This window comes from Lagenorhynchus albirostris, chromosome 19 (genome assembly GCF_949774975.1).
Source record: "Lagenorhynchus albirostris chromosome 19, mLagAlb1.1, whole genome shotgun sequence".
NCBI classification, from domain to species: Eukaryota; Metazoa; Chordata; class Mammalia; order Artiodactyla; family Delphinidae; genus Lagenorhynchus; species Lagenorhynchus albirostris.
This window is the reverse complement of record NC_083113.1, coordinates 58,470,772-58,487,075: the sequence shown is the minus strand read 5'-3', so window position 1 is coordinate 58,487,075 and position 16,304 is coordinate 58,470,772. Positions and strand designations below refer to the sequence as shown.

At 55.6% G+C, this 16,304-nt stretch overlaps 1 protein-coding gene across 9 annotated transcripts in view; it reads left to right on the top strand.

Moving 5' to 3' along the window:
* Positions 1-15,934, top strand: part of FBXO31 (F-box protein 31) — a 45,316-nt gene extending 29,382 nt beyond the window's left edge. For 6 of the 9 annotated variants that reach the window (XM_060131883.1, XM_060131882.1, XM_060131880.1 and 3 more), the window contains 5 exons: positions 149-223; positions 7,576-7,685; positions 8,260-8,413; positions 9,507-9,868; positions 11,818-15,934. In XM_060131883.1, coding sequence (XP_059987866.1) covers positions 149-223; positions 7,576-7,685; positions 8,260-8,413; positions 9,507-9,868; positions 11,818-12,040 — 924 coding nt within the window. In that variant the 3' untranslated portion in view covers positions 12,041-15,934. The remainder of the gene's footprint in view (positions 1-148; positions 224-7,575; positions 7,686-8,259; positions 8,414-9,506; positions 9,869-11,817) is intronic. The other 3 variants (XM_060131884.1, XM_060131885.1, XR_009537232.1) reach the window with 2 other exon arrangements.
* Positions 15,935-16,304: the final 370 nt, after the last annotated feature.

Sequence of the window (16,304 nt, the reverse complement as noted above, 5' to 3'; positions counted from 1 at the left end):
TCCTTCTTAGAGCAGCCGCGACCTGGTGGCCTCTTGGGGTCCTGTAGATGAGTGGGATGCGTGGATGCGGGAGGGACTGGTGCACGCCTGCTCTGGTGGGGGTTAGGGGCTGACTCGTTACCCTTTCTCCTTGTTGTGGACACTCAAGATCGTGAAGAAGGACGAGTTCTCCACCAAGTGCAACCAGACGGACCACCACAGGATGTCTGGGGGGAGGCAGGAGGTGAGGCCGGACCCTCCTGTCCTGCGGGGCAGCTGAGAGGGCGGGTGGTTTGAAGGGAGGGCCGCCTCCCGGGCTCATGCTGGCACTGCGGGCATGTGTGCTGGGCCCAGGTTCTGAGTCCCCACCACCCCCAGGATGATCGGGCCGAGTGGAAATAGTTCTCTACCTGGTTCTCCGTCGCCCCTTTGACAACAGGCCCGTGGGCGGTGGGGTCTCTTCCTGGATGTGAATTGCAGGGAGACCAGAGGCCTTTATTGACGTGAACCCCGTGGTGGAGGTTCCCAGGTCACAGCCATGTGGTGGGTGAGCCTGCGTGAGTGTCTTCGGGTTTCCTTTCTGCACGAGTAATCTCACATTGCCTTTGAGTTTTAGTTACACCACCATCTCGAAACATTCTTAGGAGAACCTCAGACCTTTAAATACAGGATGCTTGTTGCATTTATTTGTCGGGTGCATCTCTTAGCGTTTCTGAGCCTGCTGGGTCCCTGGTAGCCAGGGGTCTGCGGGGAGACAGCGCAGATGGAGAGCACGCACGTGCTGCTTGGAATCTGTTGAGGGTAAACGAGGCCCTTGTTTTCCCGAACGCATGGTACGTGAAGGTGACGGTAATGACGTGCTTCCTTCCCTAATAACACTGTCATTCACAGTCTCACGTACAACCACATACACATCAGTGGCTGTTCCAAGTCCACTTTTAAGTGAAACACGTCAACAGCATATTTTCCAAGAATAGAACCTCCTCAGCTGTTGAGACCTTAAAAGGGCCATGTAATGGATTTCTGGAAATACATGCTCTGGGATCAGAGAAAGTTCCTGCGAGCCAACTGCCGTGTGTGGCCTCACCAATTTGGAGACGGAATGGTATTTTTTCTCATTATGAAGGTAATAACATGCTCCTTGTGGGAACTAGAAAAACACCTAGAAGTTAAGGTGAGAATAAAATGCTTTGTTGGAATCCTGACTTTGGTGGTTAATTTGCATTTCTCTTATGTCTGAGGCTAGGATCAGTGTCCTGTGGTTCCTTTTCTGTGAAATCTGTGTTCATATCCTTTGCCTGGTTCTGTTTGGTGTTGTTATGTTTCTAATTGATTTGTAGGAGTTTTCATCCTGTGAGGAAGTGAACCCTTCAAGATACGAGATGCAAATATTTTTTCCTCCTTCATTCTTTTGTCTTTTGGTTTGAAATGAGGTATGTTTTCACTTGTAGAATTTAGTTTTTAATTTTTATATTTGCAGTTGTGTCTGTCTTTTCCTTTTTTTTTGGCCACACTGTGTGGCTTACGGGATCTTAGCTCCCCGACCAGGGATCAAACCTGGGCTCTGGGCAGTGAAAGCGCAGACTCCTAACCACTGGACCGCCAGGGAGTTCGCCTTCCTGAATAGCTTCTTAGTTTTTTTTTTTTTTTTTGCGGTATGCGGGCCTCTCACTGTTGTGGCCTCTCCCGTTGCGGAGCACAGGCTCCTGACGCGCAGGCTCAGCAGCCATGGCTCACGGGCCCAGCCGCTCCGCGGCATGTGGGATCTTCCCGGACCGGAGCACGAACCCGTGTCCCCTGCACCGGCAGGCGGACTCTCAACCACTGCGCCACCAGGGAAGCCCGTGAATAGCTTCTTGGTTTGATGTCATCTTAAAATCCTTTCCCCACTTTGAAATTATACTTACAGACGCGCTCGTGTTTTCATTTTCACGCGTTTGTTTCCCACATTTATCGCTGGTTCTGTGGGTTTATTCTGTAGAGTGAGCTTCAGCCCGCCTTGGCTGTAGTGCAGGTACCCCTCAGTCACCCCAGCACTGGTGCTGAGTGATGCAGGTTTTCTCTACGATTCAAAATGCCATCTTCGTCCTGTGCTGCCATTTGAATTTGATTTTCTTCAGGTAGATTGTGCACGTTTGTTGTAAAGCGTCTGGTCTTTCGTTGCTGTTGTAAATGGACTCTTGGCTCTCGTATCTTTCAGCTGGTGACTTTATATATAAAAGCTGTTGCACGCCACCCATCTTACTGCCTCTTCTCTTTCATTTATGAGCATCTTTGAGTTGATTACCTTGAGTTTTCCAGGATAATACTGATTATCTGCAAATAATGACATTTCCTTCTTCCTTGACCCCTTGTGGTGAGGACAACACCCTTGTCTAGTGGTGGGTGTGGTTCACATGGTCCTGTCACGAGGCAGCAAGGTGGCCTTGGGGTCAAGATATACATTATTATGCTAGGGATGGAGCTGTTTATTCGTGTTTTATTAAGAGGGCTTTGTTTTAATTGAGAAATGATGTTGAATTTACCAGTTTTTTTTAGCATCTGTGGAAACCATCAGGTGATTTTTTTCCCCCTTAATCTAGCAATGTGATGACCTATGTTAATAGATTTCTAACCACTTTGAAGTCGTGAAAAGAGAGCTTGTTTGATCGTGGGGCACAGTTCTCTCTGCTCCTGGATGCTCTTTGATCCTGTTTTATTTAGGACTTCTGCATTGATGAACGGGCTTGGTCTAACATTTTGTGTGCTGTCTTTGGCTTTAGGAGCAGTCTTTTGCTGGTTTCTAGAACTGGGGAGCCGTTCTTTTCTCTCTAGGCCTGGGAATCATTTAACAGTGGGCTTGGAACTCCTGCCGGTCTGGGGTGGGGAGATGCCGCACGTCTGCAGGCAGAGCAGGGGCTGGGCTGCCTGAGGTGCCGAGGGATGCATCCTAGAGTCATGGGGGCAGGGGGGCTTGCTGTGTGAGGCACAGTCACTCTGTCCATCTCAGTTGCCCGGGGCCACTTTGCTGGCTCCTTGTGCCGTCTCCTGTCTCCCTCCCTCTTGCCCTCCAAGGGGGGAGCTGGGGGACTGGGGGACGGGTTCTCCCATGGATTCCTGTGTCAGCCTGAAACATCTTCACTCTGTAGCTGAGTCTTTCAGACCCAGAGCGTGGCTTCAGGCTCCAGGGAGAGAGGAGGAGCCGTGAGGTGGGCACTGCCGTGTGTCCTGACAGCTCTGAAGAAGAGGTGAAAGTCTCGGCCCCGGATTCCGGGCTGCTCTGTGCTCTGATGGTTGATAGTCACTTAAAATTCTGGGCCACAAGGGTGCTTCCCAAGGGAATGGAGGACTCCTGGTGGCCTAGGAGGGTAGGAAGGTGAACGGGCCTTGCTTATCACTGTCTCCAGGCAGAAGGCTGTCCTTGGCACCGTGGAGAGATGTGGAGATGCCCGCCCCAGCCCCTGCAGGCCGTGCTGGCTGTGATCCCTTCGTCAACACCCAAGGCCAGCTCTGCATAAGCTGCATCCTGAGGCTGCCAACCGCCCCATTCCCCATCCCAGGTTCTGGGCCTTCTGCCAGCTTTGTGCACCTTCCAAGGCCACGTCCTGCGGCGGGATCTGGCCCCTCAGGACTGGGGTGTCCTGCTTGCTCCTTACGTGCCCCTCCTGGGGGCCCTCCCTGTGCTGCTCAAACTGCAGCTTCATCTCCTGGGCCTTTGAGAGCAGCTCAGGCCTTCGCCCGCCCAGACCCCAGCAGTGCGTCTGCTCTCTGGCTCCCGATGCAGACGCTGCCTGCTCTTCTTCCTGGCTCTTCCCTCCCTGCCCACGCCCGTCCAGGCCCTGCAGCCTGAGGCTTCTGGAAATCGGGGTGGGGGGGCGCTGTGAGGGGGAGCAGAGGTAGGGAAGGGCGTGTGGCCTGGCCCTACCTGCAGTTGCTCGGCCCTGCAGAAGGCTCTGGCGCTGGACTCCCCTCAGTTGCACACAAGTGGCTTTTATTTTGCTTTCCTTTGTCTTATGTACTTTCTCGCCACATTCCTAAAATGATACCTCGTCATCATCAGATCCGAAATCCTCAGACTCGGGAGGGAAAAGAGTGCTGACAAGGAGCGGCCTCCGTGCCTGTCCTCCATCATCCCTTCAAGTTTCCTTCAGCCTTCGTGATGTCATTGCAGTCTAACTATCTAATTTGGATAGTTTTTCTATTTTTTTTTAGCTTAACCGTTATTCCAGAAACATTTCCCAGTCTCATTAGAATTCTTCACGAACTTTTTTTTTTTTTTTTTTTTGGCCATGCTGCGCAGCCTGCAGGATCTTAGTTCCCTGACCAGGGATTGAACCCATGCCCCCTGCGTTGGAAGTGTGGAATCTTAACCACTGGACCACCAGGAAAGTCCCTACAAACTTTATTTTTAATGCAGCGTTCCATCTGTCATCTGCTGCGCTGTAATGACTGTAGGTGTGTGACCATCCTGCAGTTGGACTTGGGGTTTGTGGTCAGATATTCCCCTGTTACCCTCCTGCCCATGTGACTCAGTGACTTAGCCTCTGGGAGCCTCAGCCCTTGTCTGTAAAATGGGGCCATGAGATTACCTGCGGTGCCGAGTGATTCTGGAGGGTTGAGTAAGACACTGAATGACTTAGTGCCAGAGCTGGTCGGAGCCGCCCAGGAGAGATGCCGGGCATTATTACTGTGACCCACTGCCTGAACTCTGCAAAAACGTTGTGGTTTTGGATTGTACAGAAATGGAATTGGGTAAAAGGCCCTGAAGATATTCCAGATTCTCTTTACGTGCTGTCAGTTTGCTGGTCCCCGTTTACAGCCCACCAGGGCACGTGAGCCCCCTGCCTCACCACGTTCCTGCCAGCCTTGGCATTGGCCCTGGCAGAGATGAGACCGGTTAGCACGTGGCCTTTGGTTAGGTTTAATTCTGCCACCTGCTAGCTGGGTGGCTCTGGAAAGGTCTGTTGACTTTTCCAAGCCCCAAACCTCTGTAGAACAGGGAAGATGTTAGCACCCAGCTCCTAGGCCGCTGTGCAGAGTGAAGCAGTGATGGGGCGGTGTTGGCCGTGGTGGACGAGCCCTGGGTCCATAGTGGACTTAGTCTTGTCTGATATGTTCTAGGCCCCAGTGTTTTTCCTTGTGGATACATATCTGGTAAGATAATTTCATAGTAAGCATATTTGTTCTGAGTAATTGGGTCTGCTTGGTATTCTTAATGACTGACCTTCTCATGCAAAGTAAATAAGATTATGATTGTTCACAGGCCAGCTTCATGGTATTTAGCTCAAGTCTGATTATGCACCATGGCAACACTGAAATCACTACATTCTTTTACTTCCATTTTTATCTGTTATTTCTCTATTTGATTTTTTTTTAAGGGCCTACCCTTCATGAGTTAAGCCACTTAAGTGGAAGATTTTGATTTGGGTGAAGTCTAATTTGTCAAGTTTTTTCCTTAGTGGTTATTGTTTTCTGTCTTAAAAAACTTTGCTTACCCTCCGGTTGCAAAGAGAGTGTCTCTCTCTCTCTCTCTCTCTCTCTCTTCTTTTTAGAAGTTTGGTAGCTTCACTTTACTTTTCGGTCTGTGACCCATCTTGAATGGTTCCTGTGTGTGGTGTGAGGTGGGGATCGGGGCTCCTTTGCTCCCTGTGGTTGTGCAGTTGTTCGAGCACCATTTGTGTAAAAGACTTTCTTTCCCTGGGAGGTGGCTTGGATGCTGTGATCGAAAGTCCACTCCTGAGACACACGTGAGTGTTTCCAGGCTCTCTCTCTCTTTTTTTTTTTTTGGCTGCACAGCTTGCGGCATCTCAGTTCCCCAACCAGGCCATGGCAGCAAAAGCCCGGAATCGTAACCACTAGGCCACCAGGGAGCTCCCTCCAGGCTCTGTCTTTACTTCTGCCCTCTTGCTCAGGTACCATCTCGGTTACTGTTGTCTTGTAGTGGGTCACAGTGCACGCTAGTGTACATCCTCCAACCTTGTTCTTTTGCAAGATTGCTCTGGATGTTCCAAACAAATTCCAGAATCAGCTTGTCAGTTTCTACAGAAAGCATGGTGGGATTACGATTGGCCTGATGTTGAGTCTGTAGATCAGTCTGGAGACAGTTGCTGACCCAATACCAAGTCTCCCGGTTCGCAGGTGCCTCTGCTCTGTAGGCCTCTTCCCCCGCCTTTCAGCAGCATCTAGTGGTTTTCGGAGTAGAGGTATCACACGTTTTGTAATGTTTATTCCTAAGTCCTATGTCTTTTGAGGCTGTTGTAAGTAGGATTTTTAAGTTTTTTTTTTACTTTCCAGTTTTGTGCTGCTAGTATACAAAAATTCAGTTAATTTTATACATTGACCTTGTAGTTCTAATAGTTGTTTATTTCAGTCACTAGTAATTTCTCTTCTTTGCCAGGGTTTGGGCAGTAACATATTAAAGCAATTGACAGATTGTAGCTTTTTTTTTTCTTTTTGTAAATTGCTTTTGCTTCTGTTTGTAGAGCTAATTCTAGATATTCATTAGAAACACTGTTGAGTTAGGATCCCAGAGCTGTGGATTAGTTATGTTAGGTGTACAGAATGAAACTGTTAAGCACTAAATAGCCTTCATTGTTCGATTCCATAATGAATTATTGGGCTTTGCGGATGAGGTATTCATAAAAGTTTTCTTTTTACAAATATACTTACTGAACATAACTGTGAAGGCACATTTTATTTTACTTTATTAAAAAATTTTTTATTGAAGTATAGTTGATTTACAATGTGGTGTTATTTCCTGCTGTACAAAGTGAATCAGTTATACATATGCATATATCCACACTTTTTAAAATTCTTTTCCCATATAGATTATTAGAGTATTGAGTAGAGTTCCCTGTGCTGTACAAGTAGGTCCTTATTACTTATCTATTTTATATATAGTAGTGTGTATATGTCAATCCCAGTGAAGGCACTTTTTTTTTTTTTTTTTGCGGTACGTGGGCCTCTCACTGTCGTGGCCTCTCCCGTTGCAGAGCACAGGCTCTGGACGCGCAGGCTCAGCGGCCACGGCTCACGGGCCCAGCCGCATGTGGGATCCTCCCGGACTGGGGCACGAACCCGTGTCCCCTGCATCGGCAGGCGGACTCTCAACCACTGCACCACCAGGGAAGCCCTGAAGGCACATTTTTAAAAGGAGAATCCACCCACACTCTCTGCCCCGCCTGTCCCTGTCCTGTTCCTCATTGGTGGCTGCAGAAGGCAATTCTGCTGACCTGGCCGGCACGGGGTCTGCTGTGCCCACTCCCCCGGAAACCTGAGAACCAGGCTCAGTGCAGACGCCACCTGCGTGGGTGGCACAGAAGCGAGGCTTGCCCAGCTGCCTCCTAGGCGCTCTCGACATGGGCTGCGGCCCCATCCTCCCCGAAGGACCCCCACGGTCCCTGCGCTTCCTTCCTGTTGAAGTCGGGCGGGGGAAGTGGGGACCAGAGCCCCTGGCGCCACGCCTCAACAGGAAGGGAGGCCAGGAGCTGGGAGACCAAACACACAGCAGCCCCCCTCCCTCCTGCCCGGCCTCTGTCTTCATCCCATGCACTCAGCGTCACAGCCTCTCCGAGCCCTAGTGTTGTGGCGGTTTTCGTGACCTGTGTTCTCTCGAAGGAATTCCGCACGTGGCTGAGGGAAGAATGGGGGCGGACGCTGGAGGATATTTTCCACGAGCACATGCAGGAGCTCATCCTGATGAAGTTCATCTACACCAGTCAGTACGAGTAAGTGCAGCCCCTCGCTGGGTGTGAGCGGCCTGTCTCAGGTACTGTGAACACGGTCTCCCGGTGGGTGCTGTGTGCACAGTCCCTCTCTGTGTACTGTGAACATGGTCTTTTTCTCAGGGTACTGTGAGCACACTCCCTGGCCCACCTCGGTGTCTGTTTTCTGTCTGTTGGACTATCATCACCCACCAGCTGTGTACTGTCACGGGCCTGGCCTGTGTGTTAGAGCCTCATAGTTGCTTTCCCATGTCTATCTGGGGGGCCTCTTAGCCTCCCTGCTGCCGTGCCCTCTGCCCCCGGACCCTGTCGCATGGCCCCTGTTTAGCCCCTTTGCAGTCTCAGGGGTCCCTGCCCTGGGGTGATGGAGAAGGTGTGAGGTGTGCTGTGCACATGTGGGGGAGCATAGCTCAGGAACGAGGGGTGCCCCTAGTGGGGAGCTAACCCTGGCTGCCCTGGGCCACCCTGCCCAGCCCGCCCTGTGCAGCATGGCCGGAGGTGCATGAGCTCTGTACTCCTGCCCCTGCTCCCGTGTGGCTCTGTGGCCGAGCTCTCATGCTGCCCGCTCCCCCTGCAGCAACTGCCTGACCTACCGCCGCATCTACCTCCCGCCCAGCCACCCGGACGACCTGATCAGGCCTGGCCTCTTCAAGGGCACCTACGGCAGCCACGGCCTGGAGATCGTCATGCTCAGCTTCCACGGGAAGCACGCCAGGGGCACGAAGATCACGGTGAGTCCAGGGGCTGCCCTGGCAGGCCCAGCACCGTGTGGACTCCATCACATCGGCGTGGCGTAGTGTGACTCGGGCCGCACGCACCCTGGCTGCTCAGTGTGGGCCCCGGACCGTGGCACTGCTTCCCCGGGGAGCTTGCTGGGAACGCAGGCCCCACCCAGACCTGCTGATCCAGGGCCTGCCTTCCATAGGATCCCCCGGCGATTCTGAATGTTTCCAAGGCAGCCCTACCACATGGCTCTCAGCCCTGGCCACACCCTGGATCCCTGGGGAGGTGGAGGAGACACTGATGCTGGGGCCCCATCCCAGAGATTCTGATTTAATGGGGGTGGGCCGGGTGAGGGGCTCCAGGAGCTCCCTGGGTGACCCTGAGGTGTGGCCATGGTGGACACCCTCTGCATTAGCACTCCGGCCCCCATGGCCCGTCCTGGCCTCAGCAGCTCGGGAACGCAGTGGGAGGATTTCTGAGCTGAGTGGGGGTCCCGGATGACAGGCCCTCTGTCACCCGCTCTAGGGGCTGCTATCCACGTGCTCGCCTGTCGCTGTACAGGTGTGTGGGGGGGAGTCTCTGCGGAGGCGCAGAGCAGGCCTCTTCCTGGTCCTCACAGGGCACTGCTCGCAGCTCCGTTGGCCGGGCTCATTGTGGACGAGGGGCTGGGACCAGGCCGTGGGGCCTGGGCGTTCTCCCAGGTTCATGCTGGGGAGCTTTCGTGTTCCAGGCAGACAGTCTGGGCTGGTGTTTCCGGCCTGTCCCCCGTCTGACCGGGGAGGGTCCGTGGACCTCTCTAGGCCGCGCACCTCTTCAGCTGTCACGCAGGCTGGCTCCCACCTGAGGTCTTTGGGCGCAGATGTGCCTGCGGGCCCTCCCAGGGTCACTCGTGGGTGCTGTTGTTCCGTGTCCTCAGAGGTCCTTCACAGAAGGCTGCCTGCGCTGGGTGCTGCTTTGTAAGGGCTTCTAGGTTCTTCTGACTTGTAAGGGGTTGCCGCCAAATCAGTAGGAAGGCTGAGCGAGCGCCCTCGGCCGGAGGTGTGACCGGGGCTGGAGGCCGTGGTCTCTGAGCCTGCTGACCGCCGCCCGCTGGCTCCGCAGGGTGACCCCAACATCCCTGCCGGGCAGCAGACAGTAGAGATCGACCTCAGGCACCGCATCCACCTGCCCGACATTGAGAGCCTCCGCGACTTTAACGAGCTCTCGCGCATCGTCCTGGAGGTGCGTGAGCAGGTGCGCCAGGAGCAGCAGCAGGAAGGTGGGCCCGAGGACGCCGCGGGCCTCGGCCGGCAGAGCCCCCAGCCCTGTGCGGAGCCACCCGCCGAGCAGGCCAAGGGGCCCGGGGATGGAGGGGCCGAGGCCGCGGCTGAGCCGCCCGCCCAGTCGGGGCAGGGGCAGCCGTTTGTGCTGCCAGTGGGCGTGAGCTCGAGGAACGAGGATTATCCCCGGACCTGCAGGATGTGGTAAGGATGCCGCGGGGCGGGCAAGACGGGGCTTCCCGGAGGGGACTCTGCCCGGCCGGCAGGGAGGTGGCCTGGGGTGGGGCCGACCCCGCGCTGGGGGCCCTGCACTGGTGGGGAAGCTCTGCCTACTTGGGCCAGGTCCCAGCTCGGGCCGAGCAGACTGTGAGGCTCCTGTCCGCTCACCCCTCTGGGGGCCTCAGCTGCCAGGCAGGGGGCCTCCTCCCCAACGTCTCTCACTGCACAGCCGCTGAGATCAAAGGTAGACAGGCAGACAGGTGAGACGTCGGGCAGCACTGAAAGCAGGCCGTGGCGTCCCTCCCCGCGCCTCCCCTGGAAAGCCTGCTCGCGGCGTCCTGGACGGCCTTGCAGGGAAGGCCTGTCCTGGGGTCTCACCGCCTCCTCATTTCTTCGTGTGGTTTCTCCCCGGCTCTAACAGCCTCCCCACAGAGGCCGTGGGCCCCGGTCTGGGACAGGGCCTGCCCGCTGCTGCTAGCTCCTCACTTGGCGTGCTGTTTGCACGGTCCTGTCTTAGAGATGCACGCCCTGCCCCGGTCCCCTGCACTCCAGGGCTGTTTAGTTTAACTACAGAGAATAAAATGAAAATTCAGGCCCTCGGGCACACTGGCCGCATTTCAAGTGTTCAGTAGCCACTCGTGTGTTGGACAGTGCAGGTCTAGAACATTCCATCGCCATAGAGAGTTCTCATGGACAGTCACCTCGGGGTTCACTGAGGGAGGAACCTGTCAGTCTCCTGGCAGATTATTACAGCCGACTTTTCTCTGCCTTTGCACGTTACGTGTGAAGGTTTCTTTCTTTACCTCTGGGCCATCTGCTGCCTCTCGTGTGCCCACAGTGGTCTCCTAGGCTTTTCACATGTAGGCGGGCGCACGCCGAGCTCCCCAAAGGGAATTTAGGCCTCTGCGTGGACTTGATGGAAAAAATTCATTACATTTTCTTCATGTTAATACAGTTGTGATAAAAGAGGCTGAATTTGGGTTTTCTGGAGGGACATGTACACATAGTGAATGTGTGAATTTTTGAAAGGTCATAAAGGAAAAGGCTTTGTTATCCCTGGGAAACTTGACAACTTGCAGCATCTCAGGGCCAGCTCAGAGCCCTCTGGCAGCGCCGGCCTGGAAGCTCTGGCCCAGCCCCCGGCTGTGTCATGGGATGGTCCTCCACCCGGTGCTAAACATCAGGGGCTCGGCCAGGAGGGGCGCATGCGTTCTCTGGCACTGCCACAGTGCCTGTGCAACACACGTCTCTGTGCATCTAAGCTTGGTGCGCCCCCCCGAAGCTCTCCGAGCCATGGGCCCTCAGGCGCAGGGCTGCTGTCCCCCTCCCGCCAGGCAGAGCCTCAGCATGGTGGGCAGAGGTGGGCGTCCCAGGCACCATTCCACGCATTGGGAGGTTCAGGCCAGCCCCTCACTCCTCGTCACCTGTTCTTTGCAAGAAAGAAATAAACATATTACAGCCTGAGTCTCAAAACTTGGCTGTAATGGGTATTTGAAAGTTCTGCTTCTGGTTAATGTCAGTTGCATGCCAATAAATCATTATCGATTCCATTTGAGTTGTTCAGACATGGACCTAACTGTCCCGGGGATTGAGATTTCTGTTACCTGGGTCTGCATCATAAAGACATGTACTTTGGGATAGAGAATACGAGGTGGGGCTGCCTGGGACCCTCGTCCTTTCGTTGGGTGAGCTGGTAGAGAGAGAGCAGTGGTCGGCGGGGTGAGCCCGACTGTGTGGGGTGAACGCCGGCTTCCCCGAAGGCGCAGGGCCCCACCTCTGTGCAGAGCTGCTGGCAGATGGTGGAAGTGGCCTGGAGGTGGAATGGAGAATGTTCCAGAACGTCCAGGACCACGGGTGATGGGCTTGGGCCAGCACGCGCCTTCGAGGCCCCGCTCATCCCCTCTCCCCGCGCTTTCCCTCTTGTCCTTGTTCAGTTTCTATGGCACGGGCCTCATCGCCGGCCACGGCTTCACCAGCCCCGAGCGCACCCCCGGGGTCTTCGTCCTGTTCGACGAGGATCGCTTTGGGTTCATCTGGCTGGAGTTGAAGTCCTTCAGCCTATACAGCAGGGTCCAGGCCGCCTTCCGGAATGCGGACGCCCCGTCCCCACAGGCCTTCGAGGAAATGCTCAAGAACATCCAGTCCCTCGCCTCCTGATGGCCCACCGCCCCGCGGCGGGCGGCCCGGGCTGGGAGGGCAGCAGTGTGCGCTCAGGAGACGCGGCCTCTGACCGGAACACCCACCTCCTCGTAGGAGCCTCTGCGCGGCCTCCCCAGATGCTTTCCGTGGACGCCCACATATCTGCCAGTAGCAATGGGAAAGCTGAGCATGTCCGAAACAAACAACAGAACCAGAACAAACCGCCTTAGAGGACGGGCTGCAGGGCACGTAGGTGACTGAACTGGAGAAATTGGCCACTTTCTAGGGAAAACAAAATCCTCCTCCAGGGAGGTTCACAACGCAACAGAGTCTGTTGCCTCCAGCCGATGGAAGGGGTCATGGGTGAGGTGTGCGGGCTCCACCATCGCCTCTGCAGGAAGTGAGCCAGAGGGCCTTGGTGCCTTCGACACAGCCTGGGCAGGTGGGGCACTGTGTGTGGAATAAGGGCTCCAGGGAGTCGGGCTTGGGACCCACTTCTCTACCGACTTGCTTGGATTTTGGACAAAAGCATTTCACCCCGATCTCAGTTTCCAAATCAGTGGAATGGGGCCAGTGATACGGGTCACTAGGGAACGCCACTGCAGGCCTTCCAGCAGCTCGGAGGCCCTGCAAGCACCGCCTGAGCCCGGTCCCTGCGGTGCGGTGTGCCTGCCCGGCCTCTCAGGCTCTAGAACCTAGACCTTCACTGCGGCAGTTCAGACAGGCATTCACTTAGTTCACGCCTTGCCCCTGCCCCGCACTCACCGGTGTCAGACCCTGAGCTGCAGCCGCTGGTCTCAGAACCAGGACAGGGCACCCTCTGAGATGACCTGCGTCTGTTCCTCCTGCTTGCTTTACACAGGTGCCGCTCTGAGAGGGGCGAAGCAGCAGAAGGGGTTGTGCCAGGTGAGCGTGGCGTCCCTTTGCGGGGGGTGGGGGGGGCTTTCTGGACGCTGCACGTAGGGAGCGCACTTTGGAGACCAGGACCCTCAGGGAGCCTCCAGCATGCAGACCCTCCCGCTGGCATCGTCCCTGTGTCACGTTGACCCCTTCATTTGGGGACCCCTGTGAGCTCGCTCTGATCTTGCTGTCTCCTGAAGAGCGGAGCCCCGCATGCCTGTGCACAGACCTGCTGGAGTTCTGTTCAGCCCTCCCTCCAGGCTGCACCTGCCTACCAGGGCGTGTGGCTTCCCGGGGTGGACGGACTCTGTTCCTTCCCAGTTGCTCGTCCTTGTCGGCTGGACTGCGCTGAGCCCTCACACTGGGGGCGGGGGCCCCAGGGAAGGGGCAGCTTTGTGGTGCCTTTATGTAGAGACCAACCTGAGGTGTCCCATGAAACGTGGCCTGTGTCTCGTGATAGCGTTCTCCCTGACCAGCCCTTTTCTAAAACAACAACCCCCACCGCCCCCGCTGCAGCACATTTGGCGACCCTGGCCTTCCTTTGCTCCCAGAATCACAGAAGCAGCAAGCTCTGTGCATGGCCTTGAAGCGCAGGCTGGGCCTCCCTGGAGGCTCCGTGGGGCTGCCGTGGGCACGCCGGGCACTGTCGGCCGTCTCGTCCGAGGCACGTAGGCCCCCCTCCCAGACCCTTCCAGCAGGACCCGGGGTCGGGTGGGAACGTGGTCCCAGCTCCCGCGTCTCTCGAAGGACTGAGCCTCAGAGCCTGAGGCCGCTCCCTCCCTCTCACAACGTGGCTGTTCTTCTCTTGTGCCAAGCATGGCCGTCCCCAACGGTGACGACTGGCCGCAAAGCCTTGAGGACCGTGAAAACGGAGGACAGCTGGGCTAGGCTGTTCCTCTCTAGATTTCATCATTGTTTAAATAAAATCAAGAAAATGCGTATTTTACCCAGAGCCAAGGGACCGTCTCCCTCTGAGGCCCCCAGTGTTGCAAAGCGCACACAGATCGAAGATGAGCACTTCTGATTAAAAACCAGTCTCAAACCAAATGCTGTTCTGCCTCTAGTGTCTGGCCTACGCATGGTTTCCACTAACAGTGACTAAAATAACCCTGGTCTCTTGGCTGCGTTCACGTTGGCCTCTGTGTCTGGTGTCAGGCGGGGCCCCTGGGCCTGTGGGTGGGGTCTGTCTAGCTGGCAGTGGCCGGGGTGACGCCAGGCAGGTCAGCAGCAATGAAGGGTGAGGGCTTGTCATCCGCACAGCTGGTCATGCAGAGGTCCCCCAGTCTGACCCGTGCTCAGCCAGCTCTTGATGTCAGTAGGTGAGGTGTAGGGACAGTGGCGGTTCTGTGCACAAAGTGGGCACTGGCCGCTCCCCTTCCTGGCAGACGGTCAACCAGCTCAGGAGGGGAACTTCCAACCAGTTAACTTGTAGGCGAGGATTCAAAAAGGCTGACGTCGTTGTCCGAGGCCTCAAGGCAACCGGGCTTTTGAAAAAGCAGGTTCCAGTGGTGCACTCGACCCAGGTTAGGGGCTGGCAGCGTCCACGTGGGGCTTGATCTGGGGGTGGTGGGTGGACCTCGGAGGGTCTTTAGATGTTTCCCATGGTTGGCACCGCCTTCACTGCCACTTTGCTGCCGTGAGGTTGGGGAAGGAAGCTCAGGTGCACCTCTGTGTACCTGGGCGGGCTCCACGCTCTGCTAGTCGATTGGAAATGATGTGATTGGAGATTTCAGACACGGGTCACTGGCGATTTTCCCTGTTGGGGCTGAGCGTTTTTTGGTGTGAGGCTGTGGGAAATGACCTTATTTTTTGGCCGTGGGACGTAGGCCTGGCCCCTCCTCCAATACAGTCCAGCTCGCTGGCTGGTGCTCACAGCCACAGCCGCCCTGCTCTGCCCCTTGCCCCCTCCTGCCCCGACACCAGGCTGCTCAGTGCCAGGTGCCTGCGTCCCTGGCCAACGCGGAGGGCGGGAGAGTGCACAGCGGTCTAACTAGCTACATTCCCGCTTCCTGCAGAACAAGCGCAGGGGTGCAGTTGTCCTGCCAGACTTTCTAACTGAGTTGTTTCCAGATGACCAGACCCCTCCCTTAGCCAGCTGCCCTCTCGGCCTGACACCTTCAGGGCTGGTTGCAGTGTGCGGGTTGCCCAGGTTGCACAGCTGCTGCTGTGAGGACACTTCAGTGTTTGTGAGCTGAGCTGAAGAGGATCAGAAACCTGCTCAGCCCTTTGTCATTCGGGGAATTTCCTTAAGCTCCTTGTGACCACGGTGTCTCGAGTGTAGACTGGGAGCACCTGACTGTGACTCAGTAGCCATGTTCTTTTGGATACTTTCAAGAATGCCTACGGGAATGTTCTCATATAACCCTCACCTGCCTTGAGGATAAGATGACCCAATTCATGGTCCATCCCAGTGTTAACGTAGGCCAACTTCTCTGTCTTTACTTTTGGGAGAAGATCTGAAGTGTAATTTGTATGTTCTCAGAACAATTTAGAGACAGAAGAAAGCCACAATGCCATCAGTTTGCCTGATGCCGTGCATGGGAACCATACGGAGCGGTGTCGTTTACAGCTGGGTGGCCTGCAGGCCAGCCTTCCGTGGGGCCAAGGTGACCAGCAGTGGCATCTGAGGCTCGGACAGAAAGGCAGCCCCTCTTCTGGGTCCTTTCTGTGCTCGCCGGGAGACCAGCCAGAGCACGTGAAGGGATCAGAACATTTTGCTTTTTTAGCTTAATTCAGTACTTTTGGTGGTTGTTTGAGATCATACAGTCCGCTTGGAGAAGAAAAACTTTCATCCTGTGTGATCTTGAAACCCCACCCCGTGAGTGAGAAAGACAAGAGTGGAGATGGAAAGAGTTGTGGTCGCTCTCAGGCATCCGCTCGGGCTTGCCAGGTGCGGCTGGGGCAGGGCCAGGACCCGAGGAAGCAGCTGCCGCGAGCCTGGGCCCCGGCTTGTGACCCGGACACGACAACCATGCGGGGTTGTTTCTCCATAAAGCAGCTTCTGAAATCTTACTGTGTGCTTTGTAATTTATTCCTTTCGGGATGTGGTTCGGATGGAGGCTGGAGCCCTAAGCAACGTGGCCTATGGATGTGGACAGGGGACGATCGTGGGAGGGGGCTGCGGGTCGAGGGAGGGGACTGGGGCACGGGTGGGGGGCCTCCCCAGGGGCCTGCACTTTTCACACTTGATTTTGACAAAACTTTGATTTTCCCAGTTATGGAATGGAGTGGTGAGTGACCCCCGGGGAACCCAGACAACCGTGGGTCCCTGGATTCCTCCCTTTCACCCAGCAGACATGTGTCCCCCTCCCCAGCAAGGCAGCCCTGAGGGCAGGGCCGAAGTGGGTTTTCTTAGTCTGAAGTCTAAGTAAGTTGCTGTTTC